General features: G+C 40.0%; 1 protein-coding gene across 2 annotated transcripts in view; it reads right to left on the bottom strand.

The window, feature by feature from the left end:
* The window catches only part of dhfr (dihydrofolate reductase), a 47,282-nt gene that overhangs the window by 18,619 nt on the left and 7,934 nt on the right, over window positions 1-20,729 (bottom strand). The window contains exons 3-6 of one of the 2 annotated variants that reach the window (XR_004560918.1): window positions 19,534-19,639; window positions 15,658-15,781; window positions 14,280-14,395; window positions 9,776-9,920 (exon numbers count right to left, since the gene is read on the bottom strand). Coding sequence is in view for 1 of the 2 variants with exons in the window: in XM_034171249.1 (XP_034027140.1) it covers window positions 9,842-9,920; window positions 14,280-14,395; window positions 15,658-15,781; window positions 19,534-19,639 (425 nt within the window). In the remaining variant the exon portion in view is untranslated. Of the gene's footprint in view, window positions 1-9,650; window positions 9,921-14,279; window positions 14,396-15,657; window positions 15,782-19,533; window positions 19,640-20,729 lie in introns of those variants that run through there. The other variant, XM_034171249.1, reaches the window with a different exon arrangement.

The following is a 20,729-nucleotide window of genomic DNA, read 5'->3' as shown; positions in this document are numbered from 1 at the left end:
TCCAGCAGTCTCTGCCTCACAGCTGAGACGGCCTCAGTGGTGGGGATGCAGGTGAACAACGATGTCACATCAAATGACACCATAGTTTCATCTGCCTCCAGCTGTAGGTCCTTGATCTTGTTCACAAAATCTTGTGTGTTCTCCACATGGTGGTCTGAGTTACCCACTAGAGAAGCCAAAATCCACTTGAGGTGCTTGGCCAAATTGTACGTGATGGAATCTGTGCTACATACAGCATACAGTCCCTCTGAGGGACTCATCGACAGGCAGACATACTACAGACTGAACCCTGGGGACGCCACTCCGTGCATCTATGGACTTCCCAAAATCCACAAACAGGACATGCCACTCAGGCCTATTGTATGCAGCACAGATTCCATCATGTACAATTGTTGTTTGCATAATGTTCACGTGAAGCTCACGTAATTAAAGCGTGATGGAGATTTTGAACATTTCAAAATTTTCTTTGCGCACTTGCACGAAGCTGCGTGGTTTACAGCGGGTTTCAGACGAGTTCACTCTCATGCACAGCAGAGTACATGCAAGTGCGCGGATCAAAGTTGTGCAAGAGTCAGGGAGCCTTTGATCTTTTGGTCCTCCAAAACGCATATTTGCGACCGTAATCCAGCACAAATGTCCACAAATCATCAGACAGAAGGGGGTTATTCCAATTCTAATCCAATTCCATCATTTGCACAGTTTATTTTTTTGTAAGTAATTTGGTTGGTGAAGCTTATGTTCCAACAGCGGTTAGGGCATGGAGTAATTCATCAAATGTGAAATGGTAATTTTGTATCAGAATCCATATCAATAGTTTTATACGGTATCTTAAATTCATCCATTTCAGCATTGTCGTCGCTACGCGACTTTCTCTCACTCTGAGCTGACACCGTCATTATTGACATCTGCGTAGCCGCACGCGCGGTCAGGGCACGGAATAATACATGAAATATGAAACAGTCGAATGTTTTGCAAGCTTACACCCGATATTATACGGTCTGAAATCTAGCATGAATAACCAATCAGATTTGTGGATAAAATGTAATTGGATTAGAATGTTGTATTATATGAAGTATAAACAACAGAATCCTAAAATATTATAGGCAGCTGAGTTTATAGTTGCTTTTGAAATGTGACAATCCAGTCAAAAACTCACAAATTCCAATAGTCTGTTTGAGCTTTATGACAAAACATCTAAATTACTGTGTGTACAAAGGTGTAAGAGTTACGTGTGAAACATTTATTAGCAGCCTTTTCTGCACTGACCTTAAACCCCCAGTTGGTGCTTTGAGGGGCCGCCACTGACTTCCAAGAGCAGCAGCACACACAGAATCACTAATGACGGTAGAGGAAATGTCATTCTGTAATATTCCATCAGTCTGTCTAAAGGACAATCCCCCCCCACAGCAATCAAGTTGATGTTTTCTGTGCCGTTGACGCTCAGAACCATTAAACCATAACATAGATCATAAAATGTTATCACATGAATTTTTATATTAGAAAACTGATCAAACCTAGGCTTCAGTCTCCTATGTGCCTTCTGGAAAACTCGCTGGAATTCCATGTTTTCTTGCCCACCATGAAGCTGTGACGGGTGATGCAACAGACAAAAGTTTAATTACGGAGTTTCTCCAATCACAGCCACAGAAGCTTGTAACTCTTGCTGTCAATAGGTGTCTTGCTGGCTTTCCTCAGGAGTTGGCTTTGCTTCCCTCAGTCAGCGCCTCGTCCACACCGGTTTACCGCACACTACAGTACTTTCTTAATGATTGATGTGAATGAAAGACATTTTATATCTATAATTCTTATTTCACTTGAGAAAACTATTTTGTTTCTGTTCAGTAACTTTGGATTTTGGCAGCACAGTGTCTTAGTGGTTAGCACTGTTGCCTCTCAGCGAGGTCATGGGATTGATTCCCACCTATGGCTTTTCTGTGTGGAATTTGTGTGTTCTCCCCATCCCATGTTTGCGTGGGTGCGCCAGCTTCCTCCCACATCCAAAAACATGCAGGTTAAGTGGATTGGAAACTTCATCCTTAGGTGTTAATGTGTTTGTTTGTCTATATGTGGCTCTGTGACAGACTGGCGTCCTGTCCAGAGTGAACCCCGCCTCATGCCGTATGACTGCTGTGATAGGCTCCAGCTCCCACCCATTCCTGTGACCTTTCAATGGAGTAAGTGGATGAAGGTAAGTGAACGAACTTTGGATTTCTTTCTTTTTTTTTTTTTGGATTATAAAAAATGGTTTGCATTTTTTTCAGAGCACATTTTAAAATGTGTACTTAAAATATAGGGGTGCTGGTAATTCTGACCAGGACTGTAGTAGGTGCAGAATCTGAAAATGACAATTGTATCAGTAGCAAACTAGCAATGGGACACTGCTTTACACAAAGTGAAAGATAGGGCCCTTCATGGTTTTTTTTTCCCTTTATCGCCTGTAGATGTGTTGAACCCAGGAGGACCTGAAATCAGTTTCAATCCATAGAATCTTTGCATCAACCCGTTATTTTTACACACACACACACTTGAGTGTACGTATATACACTCAAGTATGCTGTCGGTGTAAGCAAACGGGAAGCTGCACAAGGCCACACACGCACACAGCTTTGTTCATCTGTTCATCTCTGGAATAATGCATAATACATCTGTCTTACCTTCAGATAACAGTCCCGTAAATTATTTTTAAACAGGTAAATTATCTTAACATTTAATTCACAATTCCTCACTCGAAGTTTCAGCTCGAACGTTCAGCAGTAACTTGCAACACACCCACACATTTATTCAGAAAAACACTGGTGACATCCTGTTGTTTTCTGTGGTGTTTAAATATGATTAACACAAGTAAATCATAAGAAAGCCTTTGAACCCAAGTCTCCAGAGTACTGACTCAACTCTAAAACATAATCGGTGACCCAAACGCTTTCATCAAGTCTCCAAATGTCTAAACTCACCTGAACGCGTCTCCGGCAGCAGATGACTGCTGGAAGAGTGACTGATGTGAATCATATGAAAGTGACAGGCCGGCCTATGGCAGCGCAGCAGCAGGACGCACGCAGCCAATCACAGCACATCCTATTGTGAAGAGTGGCAGCACACACTCAGTGGACCTTGGTAATAGATTTGCGCAGGTAGGACTCATTTCTTTTCACCTTCAAGTATTTACACTGCGTGCACAATATCAATAGCACCGCTGACGTCATCGGAATGGGAGATGGACAGCAACCTCGGCAAAGGGACTGCCGAGAGTTTGCTGTCTGATGGGGAATCAAACTTGAGGATCTTCTGGTCACAAGTCCTCCTTTCTAACCTGTGTCTCTCCCCAATCTTTGAGAACCTTCAACCCAACTGGAGGTCCAAAGCTCTAGACTGATTTATTCCGGCGGTCAGACAAACTCGCCACCGATTCACTGACGTTGATGACAGAAGGCACAACGTTTCGAACAGATCCTGGATATTTACCTTCTTACGCTCAATTAACTCAGCAAATAAAGAGCCGGTAGACAGACTGAGTCGATCAGGTGGGGCACAGCAAAGATGTGGTGACGGCTGGTCTGAACTGAGGCCCGGATCCTCCTGTACGAGTTCTGAATAGTGCACAGACAAGATGCCCACCTCGACTTCAGAAATTTGGAACCAAAACACACGAGACACCACAACCAAGATCCTGGACGACACAGAGAACTTCATCATGATGGTGAATTTCTTTGATGACACCTGCCTACAAAGGCTGAGGTGCCTGTTTTCCAATAACTATTGATCACTCCCCTTTGTTCCTGATTGCTGACCTGTGATCTTGCGCTTATTCCAGACGTCTTATTGTTGATGATTGTTTGATCCTGATCAGTGACCTTGATCCTCATCTTTGTTCCTGATCACTTATTTTTGATCATCAGTCTTTGACCCTGACCTCTATCATGATTGATAATGTTTGATCCTGATCTTTGTTCCACATCACACATATTCTTTATCACTGATCCCTGACCTTGGATATTGGCTGCAGTGATCCTGATCTTTGTTCCAGATCACTTATTTTTTAACACCGACCTTTACCCTGACCTTGATCATGATTACTGTTTGAATCTGATCATTGGTGTTTGATTCTGAACTTTGTTCTAGATCACTAATTTTTGATCATCAATCCTTGACCCTGTCCTTGTTCGTGATTGCTAATGTTTGATCCTGATCATTGGTCTTTGATCTTGGTTCCACATCACACAGTCTTTATCAGCAATCTCTGACCTTGGATCCTGATTGCAAAGAATAATCCTGATCTTTGTTCCAGATCAATTATTTCTGGGCATTGATCTTTGACCCTGGCCTCTATCATGATTAACATTTGATCATAATCAGTGACCTCAGTACTTATCTTTGTTCCAGATTAATTATTTTTGAGCATTAAACTTTGATCTGATCTTTGCTCCAGATCACTTATTTTTGGACACAAATCTTTGACCCTGCCTCTATCATGGTTGCTAATGTTTGATCCTTGTTATTGGTCTTTGTTCCTGATCAGTGATAATGTTTGATCCTAATCATTGGTCTTTCATATTAATTGGTGATCTTGACCCTCTTCTTTGTTCCAGATCACTTATTTTTAAGGATCAGTCTTTGATCATGACATCTATTATGATTGCTACATTTGATCCTAATCATTGGCCTTTCATCCTGATCAGTGACGTTAATCCTGATTATTGTTCAAGATCACTTACAGTTTAGCACTGATCTCTGACCCTGACCTCTATCGTGGTTGCTACAGTTTGATCTTGATCACTGGTCTTTGATCCCAATTTCTAATGTTTGATCCTGATCTTGGTTCCACATCACCTATCTTTGACACTGATCCATGACCTTGGATCCCATTTGCAAACAGTGATCCTGATCTTTGTCCCAGATTATACCGTTGAGCACTGATGTTTGACCCTGAACTCTGATCAAGGGTCAAAGGTCACGATCCTGCCTTTAATACTGATGACAGGAACAAAGAAATAAGAATCCAGGGAAATCCAGCCTTTGATCAGGATCTGCACCAAAATCTAATCCCCACCAAATCTTACTGAAATCTGTTTGCGTCCTTTTGAAGTATCTTGGTGACAACAAACTAAGTAAAATAAGTAAAACCTGCAGACTGGCTGCCTTCTTGGCTCCATGAGCTCTGAGTTTACAGATTTATTCCACAAGCATTTCACACAATCAATCCAGAATACAAGACCGAAGAAACAGGATTAACTAAAACAAGAGATCAAACATAATAGAGAACGTGTCAGTAAAGACAGTGCAGCTGTCTGAGCTCCAACCATTGTTTTATTCTTCCATCTGTAACTGTGATGAGTCACCCCATAGAAAGTCTTACAAGGTCAGTGAATGCATCACAGAACAAAGCTTTCAGTGCCGACAGTCTGAAAGTCATCAAGTGAGGAGGAACGTAAAGAGCATGTCGTCATTAAGGTTCCGTTAAGTGATCTGAATGAGGGCTGACGTCTGTGTGTGTGTGTGCACCAGATGTGCTGCACAGGTTCACATTGAACACTCCATTCTTTACTGCAGCCAGGCCCATAAGTACAACCCCTGGCAAAAATTATGGAATCACCGGCCTCGGAGGATGTTCATTCAGTTGTTTAATTTTGTAGAAAAAAAGCAGATCACAGACATGACACAAAACTAAAGTCATTTCAAATGGCAACATTCTGGCTTTAAGAAACACTATAAGAAATAAAGAAAAAAAATTGTGGCAGTCAGTAACGGTTACTTTTTTTAGACCAAGCAGAGGGAAAAAAATATGGACTCAATTCTGAGGAAAAAATTATGGAATCATGAAAAACAAAAGAACGCTCCAACACATCACTAGTATTTTGTTGCACCACCTCTGGCTTTTATAACAGCTTGCAGTCTCTGAGGCATGGACTTAATGAGTGACAAACAGTACTCATCAATCTGGCTCCAACTTTCTCTGATTGCTGTTGCCAGATCAGCTTTGCAGGTTGGAGCCTTGTCATGGACCATTTTCGTCAACTTCCACCAAAGATTTTCAATTGGATTAAGATCCGGACTATTTGCAGGCCATGACATTGACCCTATGTGTCTTTTTGCAAGGAATGTTTTCACAGTTTTTGCTCTATGGCAAGATGCATTATCATCTTGAAAAATGATTTCATCATCCCCAAACATCCTTTCAATTGATGGGATAAGAAAAGTGTCCAAAATATCAACGTAAACTTGTGCATTTATTGATGATGTAATGACAGCCATCTCCCCAGTGCCTTTACCTGACATGCAGCCCCATATCATCAATGACTGTGGAAATTTACGTTCTCTTCAGGCAGTCATCTTTATAAATCTCATTGGAACGGCACCAAACAAAAGTTCCAGCATCATCACCTTGCCCAATGCAGATTCGAGATTCATCACTGAATATGACTTTCATCCAGTCATCCACAGTCCACGATTGCTTTTCCTTAGCCCATTGTAACCTTGTTTTTTTCTGTTTAGGTGTTAATGATGGCTTTCGTTTAGCTTTTCTGTATGTAAATCCCATTTCCTTTAGGCGGTTTCTTACAGTTAGGTCACAGACGTTGACTCTACTTTCCTCCCATTCATTCCTCATTTGTTTTGTTGTGCATTTTCGATTTTTTAGACATATTGCTTTAAGTTTTCTGTCTTGACGCTTTGATGTCTTCCTTGGTCTACCAGTATGTTTGCCTTTAACAACCTTCCCATGTTGTTTGTATTTGGTCCAGAGTTTAGACACAGCTGACTGAACAACCAACATCTTTTGCAACATTGCATGATGATTTACCCTCTTTTAAGAGTTTGATAATCCTCTCCTTTGTTTCAATTGACATCTCTCGTGTTGGAGCCATGATTCATGTCAGTCCACTTGGTGCAACAGCTCTCCAAGGTGTGATCACTCCTTTTTAGATGCAGACTAACGAGCAGATGTGATTTGATGGAGGTGTTAGTTTTGGGGATGAAAATTTACAGGGTGATTCCATAATTCTTTCCTCAGAATTGAGTGATTCCATATTTTTTTCCTCTGCTTGGTCTAAAAAGTAACTGTTACTGACTGCCACAATTTTTTTTCCTGATTTCTTATAGTGTTTCTTAAAACCAAAAAGTTGCCATTTGAAATGACTTTAGTTTTGTGTCATGTCTGTGATCTGTTTTTTTTCTACAAAATTAAACAACTGAATGAACATCCTCCGAGGCCGGTGATTCCATAATTATTGCCAGGGGTTGTATTTGGACAGTGAATGTGTTTGAGGCTGTGCCTCTGGACTATATCACAACAAAGTTACATTGAAATAATCAGGAGGTGCGCTAAGTGTAGACTTTTTGCTTTAAGGGATTTAACATAAATGCTGCATAAACCATTTCTACCATCGACATTAACACTTGTCCAATCACATTTTACACTTGTCTCGGACAAGCAATAGCTCTAAAACGTTGTCGGACCGGACAAGTGGCATTTTGTTTTTTGTTTTTGGTTTAAAATGTTCGAATTCTTTATTTTTGTCGCTCGGAACCAAAATACCTGACCGCCGCCTTTTTCTTATTTACATCATGTCTTGTCTTGCACCTCGCAAGAAAGCGTCTTCGGTTATTCCCGCCACTCTCCACGCAGTGGACAATCGGAAAACATGATATCACAGTGGTCTCCCCAGACAATGGAACAACAGTGCCGCGCCATCAGTGTTCTGACAGCGCCGTCACACTGCCCTGCTCTCAGGTAATTTTCTAAGATCCAGCCAGGCTGTTTGTGCTGAACTGCCTGCTCGCCTCTCCCCTGCCGGCAGAGAGCCGAGCAGAGCTGCAGCTCAGAGCACAGTGGGGGAAAAACTGTCAAAGTCTTCAGATAAAAAGAGCTCCTTCTGCTTGCACAGCTCCAGAAATTAATTTATAGTCTTTTACAGTTGAAAGCCTTCATGTTTCCAAAGTTTGCTTAAATACGGTGTGAGAGTGAAGAGACTCTCGCTCCCTTACACACACACACAGAGAAAAAACACTGTTATTAGATGTAAAAAAGCAGTGAAACAATTTTAATAAATGATCTTCACCACACAGCCTCAGTGAAACAGTAAAGTATGAAAAACTGATTCAGAAAGTTTTTTTTTTCATCCAGGATTCATCTTTAAAGGAGCAGATTTACTCCTTTACTTCTTACAGAATTATTTTTTTTCATTTTCTTTTTATTATTGTTGTTTATGCACCAATGACACCAGATCAAATTACTTGTATGTGAGAACTTACTTGGCAATAAATCTGATTCTGATTTGACAATCAAATCAGTCCAGATTTAGCTCTTGTTCAAACAAGACAATTAGGGGTTATATTGTTGTTTATTTTTTAATAAATATGCAATTCCACTCAAAAATGTTGAAAAAAGCTAAACTGTCAACATGACAGGAAAAAAAAAAAAAAAAAAAAAAACTGCCTGGACTCAAGGTACAGTGTGTCATTTTTAAAGAAGAGAGCAAATGTTATGTCCATCAAATATTGTGTTTTTAAACTTCTCAATGTCATTTCTTTTCTTAACAGACAAAAAAAAAAAATACAAAAAAGAACTTTGATATTACAACATAAGTGTAATTTTTTTGTCCATTATTCTTGCTTTCAATGCATCTAAAACCAGTCAAAATGACGTGCAACGCACGCCGCCTCAGGCGATAATTGCCAACAGCACTGCTATACTAAAAATTTCTGGGGAGAACCCTGTATCATGTGTGCATGAGACCATTGTATGGAGTGTGCGTTCATAGCATCTTCTTACAAGATGCTGTGGCAGGAAACATTAGATAATGAACATTGCATCGATTAACACGCCTTTTGAAGAATATATTGAACAGAATGTCTTTTCTAAAACCTCCGAAACCGGGCCAGATACCAGGGAAACACCAGTCAAATGCAAAGCATCAACCCTTGCAAGTGTAGAAGCTTCAAAGAAGAGGTATGAAGAGAGAGGAAGTTTGTGAGTAGCTGGACACAGGATTATCTGTGGTTGGGGCACAAGGAAGAGGACAACACAATATACTGCCATGTCTGTTGGCGTTTTCCTTCAATTGCGGACCAGTAAGTCATTTTTAAGATGTTGAAATAAAATAATTTGATTTGCTTTATCAAAAAAAAAAAAAAAAAACAACATACTGGCAAATGATCATGCATTGAACAGTGAATTCAGAAAACACAGGAGAGAAGCAGATGCATCTTGACATTTACCAATTATTTTATTTTTTTTCCCCCCCAATTATGAACAATCGCAGGAGAGAAACATTACGAGCTACGTCTTGGTTAACAGATTAAAAGGCTAGAGGCTATGCATGCAATATGTAATAAAATTTATTTTTTGGAAATTCAATTTTACCACCCACACAGGAGAGAAGCAATTTATGAAGTGTAATTTCAGTACTTCCACAGTCACATGCCCCCAGACACCCCGAGGTGACACGCTTCACACGGCTCGCACCTGTTGAGTTGGTTTCAACATTGCGCAGACTTGCTGCAAGTTACCACAGTTGAAGATGGTGCCCCACAGTTACGCGAGTCCGCTCTCACATTCATCAGTCTCCATACATCACAGACAACAACAAGATTGTTTCAGGGTCAAATTTTGCTGACACCAGAGGAATTTCTACATGCACACTCACAGGAAAGACACTAACCCTTTATTTAAAAACCACGGGTAGACAGAGGATGGTAAAAAAGTCACTTCAAGTCCAAATGCCTGAAGCTGTAAATCCAGCAACTAGTTTACATTAATTCTGACAAACGTCGCTGCCCCCACAGAAATGAAAATTTACACCGTTTACATACAGGTACCAAATCTGAAGTTCCGGCTCGTTGTACTTTACTACTCGATGCTCTCGTAGACTTCAAATCTGTACTGGATACCATTCTCCTCCTGAAGATCTCGTGGAACTCCAGGAAACCTGCAGAAGAAATAAAATAGAAAACAGTCTATCAATCAGTGTTGGAAGATGACACACTAAACTGTACACACAAAGACAACAGAGGACAGATGTGACATTTAGAAAATTATATAAAGAGAATAAATCATTCCCTTTGTAAAGGATCCTTTAAATCACAAACGCGTGTTGCAAGGACTGATTTCATTATGAGTGGCGTTAGAGGTATTCTCAAGGCCACAAATGGAGATAAAGCAGACTTGCTCATCAACACATGATCAGATACCTGGTTACCATGACAATAATGAAATGTATAGTTTGCACAGAAAAATAAAGACATGCTGATAAATACAAAAGCACATTGTGTGGCTAACCAGACTGCAAGTGCACAGTCACCAGCCAACTTACTGTGAGCAGCAAATAGTTTTGCTTTTATACAGTCTGTCCTGACATGTGCATGTTGACACGGATTCTGCATCCAAAACCAACGAGAAATCAGTCACCACTTTAATGAGCGCTGTCTCTGCAAAACGATGCCACGTAAATGAAGACCGCACAGGCTCAAGAAGACCATTCTCAGAAAAATATGCATCAAGCTGCTTCAATGCAAAGTTTACAAAATCCTTTGAAGAAAAACGAATTGGAAATATCTCAATCTGCCGGCAACCCAGAGTCCAAACTGGGTTTCTTGAGAGGTCTTATCACAACGCCCTCACAATAAAATAGAAATCCCAATGCTGACCAAAAATCTTTTATCAACCTGAGTGGCAACAGGTCAAGGAAATAAGTGGTACGTTTAGCATCAATCACAATCTCAGATTCAGAAAAGAAATAATGTCAAAGTCAGTGTAACGGCTTGACAAAATCTCATACTATGGGAGACTACCTTACTTTATCATTACAAAAATCCACAAAATCAGGTGAAAATTGTGAACTGGTCACAGACTGGTGGCTGCAAGTGAGGGTTTTTTTTGGGGGGGGGGGGGGGGATAATACAGATATATCTACTAATATATACATACAAAAATCACAGTGATTCCTAACATTTCATTATCAGACCCTTATGACAAAGACATGCAATTGATGCTTAATGTTTCAAAGTTTAAACATCAACTTTATTACATCTAACTATAAATATAACCAAAAAAAAAAAAACAAAAAAAAAACTTGGCAGTCACCGCATCACACCAGTCAGCATTTGCATATAATAAACTTCTCATGTATTTCTGTCCTACCTAGGTGGTGGCATAGCATCCACTAGTAGCTGTAAAATGCCGTCTGATTAAAGATGAATGGCAGCTGGTCGCTTTGCCTCTGTCTCTTGCAGGTGACGTGACCAAGGGGTGATGGGGATCACAGCCATACTTAACAGCACTGTAAACAATGCCCTGATGATGCCCTCTGCTGGACATATTATGTAATGCCACCATTTCCAACACCGTGTTTTTTGGATTAAAAATAAATTAAAGGTTTTCATACAGATATGTTTGTGAAAGGTTTGGCCGAAATGGGTCAATATAGGCCCAACAATATATCTGTTGGGCCATTTGATACTATGGATCATCATATTCTACTTGATAGGCTGGAAAATCATTTTGAGATTACTGGGAGTGCCCTTGCATGGTTGACGCCATATTTGACCAGTCGTTCTCACTGTGTTTTGTACAGTAACACTACCTCTAACCTTAGTGACATAAAATTTAGGGTTACCCAGGGGCCCGTCTTAGGCCCCCTGCTTTTCTCCCTTTATATAGCACCCCTTGGGCACATACTGTGGCGTTTGGGGATTATCTTTCACTGCTATGCTGATGATACTCAGTTATACATAAGTATCATCAGCATGATACTGGTAATCATCCACATAAAATCCTTAGAAGATTGCCTTGCATCAGTGAAAAGCTGGATATCTAGCAATTTCCTACTTTTAAACGCTGCTAAGACTGAAACGATGGTTCTTGGTCCAGTGAGATATCCGCATCAATTTGACCAGCTAACGCTTAGCCTAGGCTCATGTGTCATACATCACACTGACAAAGTGAGGAACCTTGGGGTAATTTTTGATCCTACATTGTCCTTTGACCTCCACATTAGAAATATGACTGCTTTCTTCCACCTGCGAAATATAGCAGATTCATCCCATCTTGTCTATGATTGATGCTGAGACCTTGATCCATGTGTTTTTCTCTTCTAAATGGGACTACTGCAATGTTTTATTTTCTAGTTTACCGCAGTCCAGCATTAGGGGCTCTCCAATTGGTTCAAAAGGCTGCAGCCAGACTTTTGACACGAAGCAGAAAGTTTGACCACATTACACCCATTTTGGCATCTCTTCACTGGCACCTCCCTATCTAGCTGACCTAATTAAACCTTACGTACCGACCCAGGCTTTGCGTTCCCAGGGTGCAGGACTACTTTGTGTCCCTAGGGTGAATAAAAAGTCTGTGGGTCACAGAGCTTTCTCTTATCGTGCCCCTGTTCTGTGGAATGATCTCCCTGCGTCAATAAAACAATCAGATTCTGTGGAGACTTTCAAGTCCAGACTTAAGACGCACTTATTTTCCCTTTCATATGGCGAGCATACTGGCATAGTATAGTTCTACGCTTTTTACTCTTAATAGGAAACGGAGTGGGCCGCAGCCTCAACTTTACCTAAATTCTGGGTCTTTTATTGAAGCTTAGAACTAGTGGCCGGCGATCACCTTTGTATTTCCCGTTTTGTCGTTTAATGCTGACAAATTATACTGTATTTCTTGTCTTTCTGATGCCTGATTCTGTATTTTCTCCCTGTTTAAGGTGCAGCTCCATCCAGAGATGGATGTGGTATTTGTGCTGGAGACCTTTCTGTCCTGTGCACCAATAGCATTTCCTGTATATTCGTTTTGTGAATTGTTCTGTAATTTGTGTCTGTAGCATGGCCCAACAGAGAGTCACCCCTTTGAGTCTGGTCTGCTTAAGGTTTCTTCCTCAGAGGGAGTTTTTCCTTACCACTGTTGCTCTGGGGGTTAGTAAGGTTAGACCTTATTTGTGTGAAGCGCTTTGAGGCAACTCTGTTGTGATTTGGCGCTATATAAATGAAAATAAATTGAAATTATATGGACTACTAAATTGCTCAGTAATACTGTCGACAGAGCCATCCTGATCAGATTGTGACACAAAAACACATTTAGTGCTTGCAGTTGAGAACAAGAAAGATGCTGAACCATCTGAAACGGCTCTATTTCTGTTAGTTTTCCAATTTGTAAGACTTTTTGTAGGTTTTGGGTTCTCGTGTGAAACTGTGCAATCGGAGTGTTGGATGTGCAAAATGTGTCATTGGCAGGTCTTTGTAAGAAAGAAAGTCATGATTCACATTCAGCTAGCTTGTTCTGAAGTACTGATCATGGAGGTCTTTTATGGGTGATTCTTTAACTACGGGCACTATTGGCCTTGTAAATGTAATTTCCACCACACCATTGCCTTACAATATAAAGCGCCTTGGGGCAACTGTTTGTTGTGATTTGGCGCTATATACATGTGCTCTGATGTCACTGTTTATCTCCATAGAAACTACCCAAACAATCTTTCATACAAACTGTTTAAAGGGACATTACAGTGTTGTGGTGGAAATTACGGCAATAGTGTGGGACAACTACATTTTGTTTAAAAAAAAAAAAAAAATCACAACAGTTGTATGACACTGAATACCCCAATTATGTTTTGATTATTTTACTGATATTTTAAAACATTAGAAAAAACGTTTCTTTACCATTCATTTTTATCATTGAAGATCAAAAGTCTGGGTGTGGGACAAGCACAAAACGGCAATATTTGCATATAATGATGCTGAAAAAAGGTGAAAACGTCATCATAGACTACTAGAACAAATTTCTTAACACTTTCATTGTAAAGATAACTATAAAAGTGTGAAATTTCCCCTTTTTTTCTGTTTTTCATACAATATGATCAAGTGCCCGTAGTCTAAGAATCACCCTTATAGAAGGGTGAGCAGTCACTCTTTTACGCTTTTAAAATGACAAGACGACTATATCAACCGCAAGAAAAAGTGGCATTTTTTGGTACCGTATAATTGAGCAGGCGAGACCTCACACACAGCAGAAAGTGTAGAACAAGAGTCTTCAGGAGAGGACCCCCCCCACAAATCAGTACTACAAAGTGTCGGGGGATCACCCAAGTACAGTCTTCTGCGACATTGTGCTAAAAACCCAAGACGGACGGACGGACATGCTGACCGCTATATCCATGTGTCATACCAAACAAAAAATGCCAAACTGAAAGCCAGTCTCCCCCAGATCAAATATAAAGTTCTTTTAGACCTTGGTGTGACCCTTGAAGGACTGTGATGATGATGAAGCTCAATGTGCTGCAGACGTGTGATGTTCTTACTCTGGCAGTAGCCGGTATTTATCTGGGCTGATTTCAGGGAGGAATGTGTCACACTCAAACTGTTTCAAGATTCGGGTGACAAAAAGTCTTCTGGTACCTGGACTCCCCATAAACTCCTGTAGACACCACAAAGAAAGAAACAATATTCACAGAAGGCCGCGAGTAACAGGATACAGAGCTTGTCTAAACATATCTACCCAGGTACCACATTTTCAAGACTAAAAGGTTTAGGTTTTTACTACTCTGGGAGGTCCTGCGACTTATTGTCCAAAGCAACTCCCACATGAAACACTGATGCGATAATGTGGCTTGGTCTGGACTCTTGCAGCATATCCGGCATGATCGAGAGGTGCAATCTTGGAAAAATCCCTATCCTTTAACACTGAATGAGCTTTCAAAAAAAAAAGATTGAATCTTTCATATTTGACAGCGTTATGTATAGTGGAATCCTTTATCGACGGACAAAGTTTGATCAGGATCCGATTCAGATTACAAATTTTGTGGCCATTTAACATGGAAAACCCTATTTAATGTATATTTTACATTATATCTTAATCAAATGTGCCCCAATCAATCACTGTCAGATTTGAATGTGAGGTGCAGACTGAAGCTCACTATCACCTGACAAAGTTTGATCCAGACATTTGAATTTAATATTGAAAAGCCCTTTTGATCTATATTTTATTGTATGAAAAGCGACTGACAGTTTTTCCCCAAGGTAAAAATACAAGCGTTGGCGGAGGTTTGCGCTCCATGCACACGGTGCTCTATTTTAACATGTCCCTATGGTCAAATTATTTTAAATCTTTTTTAGGGGTACCATCACTTTTATCCAAGCTGTTTCATTATTTTATTAAGATAATTCTGCTGAATCACAATTCAAAAGCAATGTCTGATTTTCATTAGTTAATTTTCAGTAAATTATTAATTTTGTCATTAAGTTCCTTTTGGCTGCTCCCTTGTTTTCACTCGGGAAAACCAAGAAATCTAAGGTGGATCTGCATGTTGAATTGGCACAAGTTTTACACTGGATGCCCTTCCTGACGCAACTCCACATTACATGGAGAAATGTGGCAGTGGTGGGGTTTGAGCAGTGAACCTTCCACACTGAAACCAAGTGCACTAACCAACTAACTGCTTGGCCACCACCCCTGCTTAGTGTCTGCATTATAAATAATGTGTAGTTGTCAAATGTTTAAGTACACGGCACATTTACCTCACCTATGATCGCCTGTTCGGTGACAACAAGAAGCAGTTTACTCACGTTTTGTGCATCATACAGGAACATTAATTAGCTCCTTAGCTTCTGTGTGTGACTTGTAGTCCAGAAAATATGGTATTCTGACTTTTCTCTGGGTGGAGATGCTTTTTAGCATACCTGGTAAACAGAGTTGCCGCCAATAACCCACACCTGGTCTGCCTTTTCCGCCAACTCCGTGTCAACCAGCTTCAGAGCTGACCTGAAGTCTGCAGCCAGGTAATGGGCTCCTGCAGGAGGTGCTCTGAAACAGAACTTATTTCAGGTCAAAATAACTACAAAGGAATATTTCACTTAATAGGGCTGCACTTTGTTTTTTGGCACAAAGCAGGTTTTGCATCTAGGTATCTAGGTTCCCCACTAAAAGTGGTGGGCAGTGTTCAGCTAATCCGAAAACCGATAATTATGTTATTGTTAATTAATGCAATAATTAATTGTTTTTGTTAGCGGATTAGCTTTTCAGATACGTTTTAAAACCATCAGTGGACCAATTATCTTCCGATAAATTTAGTTCCGATAACTTTTTTTTTGCTGGTAAAGTGAGCAAAGTTTAACGGTCAAAAACGTTTGTAAACCCTCAAATCAAACATTTAGTCCCTGTGGTGTGTGGCAGACTGACTGTCACTTAGTGATAGCGTCATCATTAAGTACAAGACGTGATTTTAACATTTTAATTCTTTGTGGCTGACGGGATAATTTAATTGCCAAGATTTGGTGGTGGAGAAGAGATCTCACGGCGCAGCTGTGTTACAGAGGGACTTTTCTTCATCGTTTAGACACCGTTTTGGATAATTAGGACGCTTTATGTAGAATTTTTTTTTTTCAGAATTTAATGAATCCAACAGGTAAGAATTTATATTTACTATGCGTCTTTTACTCTGCCACTGAATGCATTAATGGACGTATTTCGGTTGTTTAAGCCGCAGGGTTAAAAAAAAGCAGCAGATTTAGTTTGTAAATGATGGTGTATCTGATACTGAGAAACTGACTTCTAATACTGTTTTACTGCTTTTGAAAGATGACATTGTTTGGCATTTGTTTTTTATTCATTCATTTTTCGTGTGTTCTTTGTGTTTGTGATCCTTGAATTTACCCAGCAGCCCCTGCGGCGCTTAAAGTGAAACTGGTTTATCAGAAGCTGACAGTGTAATCTGATGTCGCCGCATCCGAATCAATACTAAAAATTATCAGTTATCTGTAATAAAGATACATTTTTTAAAAGTTTATCGGTTTGGAGTCATAAAAGCTAACTTTTCACTTATTGGATTATTGGTTATCAAAGCTACCTTTTTGGTTAGCTGTACCCACCACTGATAAATCCTGCCATGTCACACGGCCTCAGCTGCAACACACGTTTGACGTTGGAATAAGTAGAACAGAAAACAATTTAAAATATCTAAATCAGAAAAAAAGCTGATTTAATTTCTTTTTATAATGTTATTTTCTTGAGTGATCAGTCACATGACTCTTTCTGGAGTATATCTAGGCATTCCTCTGTATTTGATTCATGTTTGAGGAAGGGCAGGCACCCAAAATGTTACAACCCCAATTCCAGTGAAGTTGGGGCATTGTGTGAAATGTAAATAAAAACAGAATACAATGATTTGCAAATCTTCAACCTATATTCAATTGAATACACCCCAAAGATAAGATATTTAATGTTCAAACTGATAAACTTTATTGTTTTTGTGCAAATATTTGCTAATTTTGAAACGGATGCCTGCAACACATTTAAAAAACAAAACAACAAAAAAAAAAAACTAGGACAGTGGTATGTTTACCACTGTTACATCACCTTTCCTTCTAACAATACTCAATAAGCGTTTGGGAACTGAGGACACTAATTGTTGAAGTTTTGTAAGTAGAATTCTTTCCCATTCTTGCTTGATGTCCGACTTCACTTGTTCAACAGTCCGGGGTCGCCATTGTTGTATCTTGCACTTCATAATGCGCCACATTTTCAATGGACGACAGGTCTGGACTGCAGGCAGGCCAGTCTAGTACCCGCACTTTTTTACGTACTACAAAGCCACTGTTGTAACACATGCAGAATGTGTCTTGGCACTGTCTTGCTGAAATACGAGTAAGCAGGGATGTCCCTGAAAAAGACGTTGCTTGGATGGCAGCATGTGCTGCTCCAAAACCTGGATGTACCTTTCAGCACTGATGGTGCCATCACAGATGTGTAAGTTGTCCATGCCATGGGCACTAACACACCCCCATACCATCACAGACGTTGGCTTTTGAACTTTGCGCTGGTAACAATCTGGATGGTCTTTTTCCTCTTTTGTCCGGAGGACATGACATCCATGAGTTCCAAAAATCTGAAATGTGGACTCAGACCACAGCACACTTTTCCACTTTGCATCTGTCCATTTCAAATGAGCTCAGGCCCAGAGAAGGCAGCGGCGTTTCTGGATGTTGTTGATGTATGGCTTTCACTTTGCATGGTAGAGTTTTAACTTGCACTTGTAGATGTAGCGACGAACAGTGTTAACTGACAATGGTTTTCTGAAGTGTTCCTGCGACCACGTGGTAAGATCCTTTACACAATGATGTCAGTTTTTAATGCAGTGCCACCTGAGGGATCAAAGGTCACAGGCATTCAATGTTTGTTTTCGGCCTTGCCGCTTACGTGTAGAAAGTTCTCCAGATTCTCTGAATCTTCTGATTATATTATGGACTGTAGATGATGAGATCCCTAAATTCCTTGCAATTGAACATTGAGAAACATTGTTCTTAAACTCCTGGACTATTTTTTTCATGCAGCTGTTCACAAAGTGGTGATCCTCACCCCATCTTTGCTTGTGAATGGCTGAGCCTTTCGGAGATGCTCCTTTTATACCCAATCATGACGCTCACACTTTTCCCATTAGGTGTTCTTTGAGCATTCATCAGCTTTCCCAGTCTTTTGTTGCCCCGTCCCAACTTTTTTGAAATGTGTTGCAGGTATCCATTTCAAAAGAAGCAAATATTTGCACAAAAACAAGTTTATCAGTCTGAACATTAAATATCTTGTCTTTGTGATGTACGAACTGAATATAGGTTGAAGAGGATTTGCAAATCATTGTATTCTGTTTTTATGTACATCTTTCACAGCGTCCCAAATTCACTGGAATTAGGGTTGTAAGTCAACTATTGCATGGAAGAAATAATGACCTCTTGCCGAAGAATTATAAATGATTTATCAAATATACCAACAGGAAACAGATTAAATCAAGGATTGCAACTTAAGACGTCAGAATAATTTCTCTTTAAAATTAAACATTCGGCGCTGATTACATTCTACATTTGTGAACAATGAGCTCATTATATATTATGATGTGCGTTGTGGAGCCAGCATATTGTTCAACCTCAAATTATTTTTGACATGTGGTGGAATGTTAGTGCGGGTTTTGTTTTTGTTCAAAACTTTAAATTTATATTTTTTTATATTCTCTGAAGTGCAAATCTCACATCCAACCTTCAAAGAGGAAATCTTGACAGGCCAGAGGACCTCCTGTAGTCCTGGATGCAGTTTAACATCATGCTGACTAACTGGGGAATCTGTGGGTTCCACTGGAATAACTTTGTCAGTTACTTAGCAAGACCCAGATGAGGAGAGTTACTTCCACTGTAGAGGACATTAATTACGGCGTGTGTGGCCATGTGGTGCAGTGTGCAGGTGCCTCAGTGCTGAGGACCCCAGCAACTGTGGGGGGGGGGGGGGGGGGAAACCTGACTGCAGCAGATGAAGAGCTTCTTTCATATGGTGGGGATGGACTTATGGTCTGTCCGGGTGGCTGCCAATCAGGACCCAGAAAATGGTTCAGCAGGGTTGTAAATGTGGTGATGAATGACATCCCCCCACACACACACACAAGTGAGTAGTTGGTTACCAAAAAGATACCAACAAGCTGAGCAACCTAACAAAACATGTGATGTCCAAAAGCATCTAACAGAAAGCTTTGTGTTGTCCTGTTTCTGTGGACTGTGGGAGTGGCTGCAGCTACACACTTGAGCTCTCTGCTGAGGACAATGTTGATCCTGTTGTTCAACGGTCGGTTCTTCTCAGGGATGGAAAACCACGTCTTCCTGCCCATGATTACCACATTGTGCTTCCCTGTAGGAAAGACAGCACATTTTCCCTCCTTGACATCTTTTGAGCAGATCAACCCTGTTTTAGAACTGGTACTGTCTTCTTACTTACGGATAGGTTCTCTGTGTTTTAATGTTCATGCTGAACATCAGAGTAATAATAATAAAATAAATAAAAACACAAACACAAATGCAGCAGTTTTTCCTTGCCATTCCTGAGTCCAGTGTTTAACAGAAGTTTACAACAGTCTAAAATAAAATATTGTCTCTTGAAATCAATGTATTTTCGAGCCTAACCGATATGGATGTTTTGGGGGGACAGATAACAGTATTAGGGAGTTAAAAAAATGCAATACTAATATATACACATTACACATGAACTTTATTATAAATAACTATAAAAACAGTCAACAACATCAGTTTGGCAGTCGCCGTGTCACATCACTCAGCATTTGCATAAAATAGACTTCTTGCCCATTTAGTGATCGCTAAATGAATTGCTGCTGGTCACATTGCATTTGGTTCTTGTAGCTAATGTGACCACGGGGTGATGGGGGTCATGGCCATGCTTAAAGGCATTGGAAACAATGGCGTCAAATTGCACTGTGGGACAACTTATGCAATGGCATCATTTCCAACAGTCAAAGTTGCACAGTTTATTCTGTAAAACATGTTTTAATACTGGCGAAAATAACAGACTGATATGTTGACAAAAGGCTCATATTGGTTGGGCTGTGGTTTAGCTTCCAGTCATTGAGTTTAGAATCTGTGATTACAATAAGAAAAAAAAAAAAAAAAAAAAAAATATATATATCCTTGTTCCATTCATCAACACTCAAGAATTCAAATACCTCTTCACTGAAGTGTGACTGGACTAACCTAGTACAAAAGAACTGTTTGAAACATCACACATCCATGAGGTTTCCACACTACACTCAGAAAAGGTGGTGTGAAAACTGCTGTATATTTTTAAATTATGAATGAGCCTGTTTTTGTTTTGTTTAAATAGCAGAGCTTTGAATATGTACTGTTCTTGGCAGAGATGAACATAGCAAGTTAACATTTAAAATCAATCTAATCAATATAAATATAACTATTTTTACAGGCACATTACC

The sequence above is a fragment of the Thalassophryne amazonica genome, chromosome 5 (genome assembly GCF_902500255.1).
Source record: "Thalassophryne amazonica chromosome 5, fThaAma1.1, whole genome shotgun sequence".
NCBI classification, from domain to species: Eukaryota; Metazoa; Chordata; class Actinopteri; order Batrachoidiformes; family Batrachoididae; genus Thalassophryne; species Thalassophryne amazonica.
Note: the sequence above shows the minus strand (reverse complement) of the source record. Positions and strands in the feature narration are given on the sequence as shown.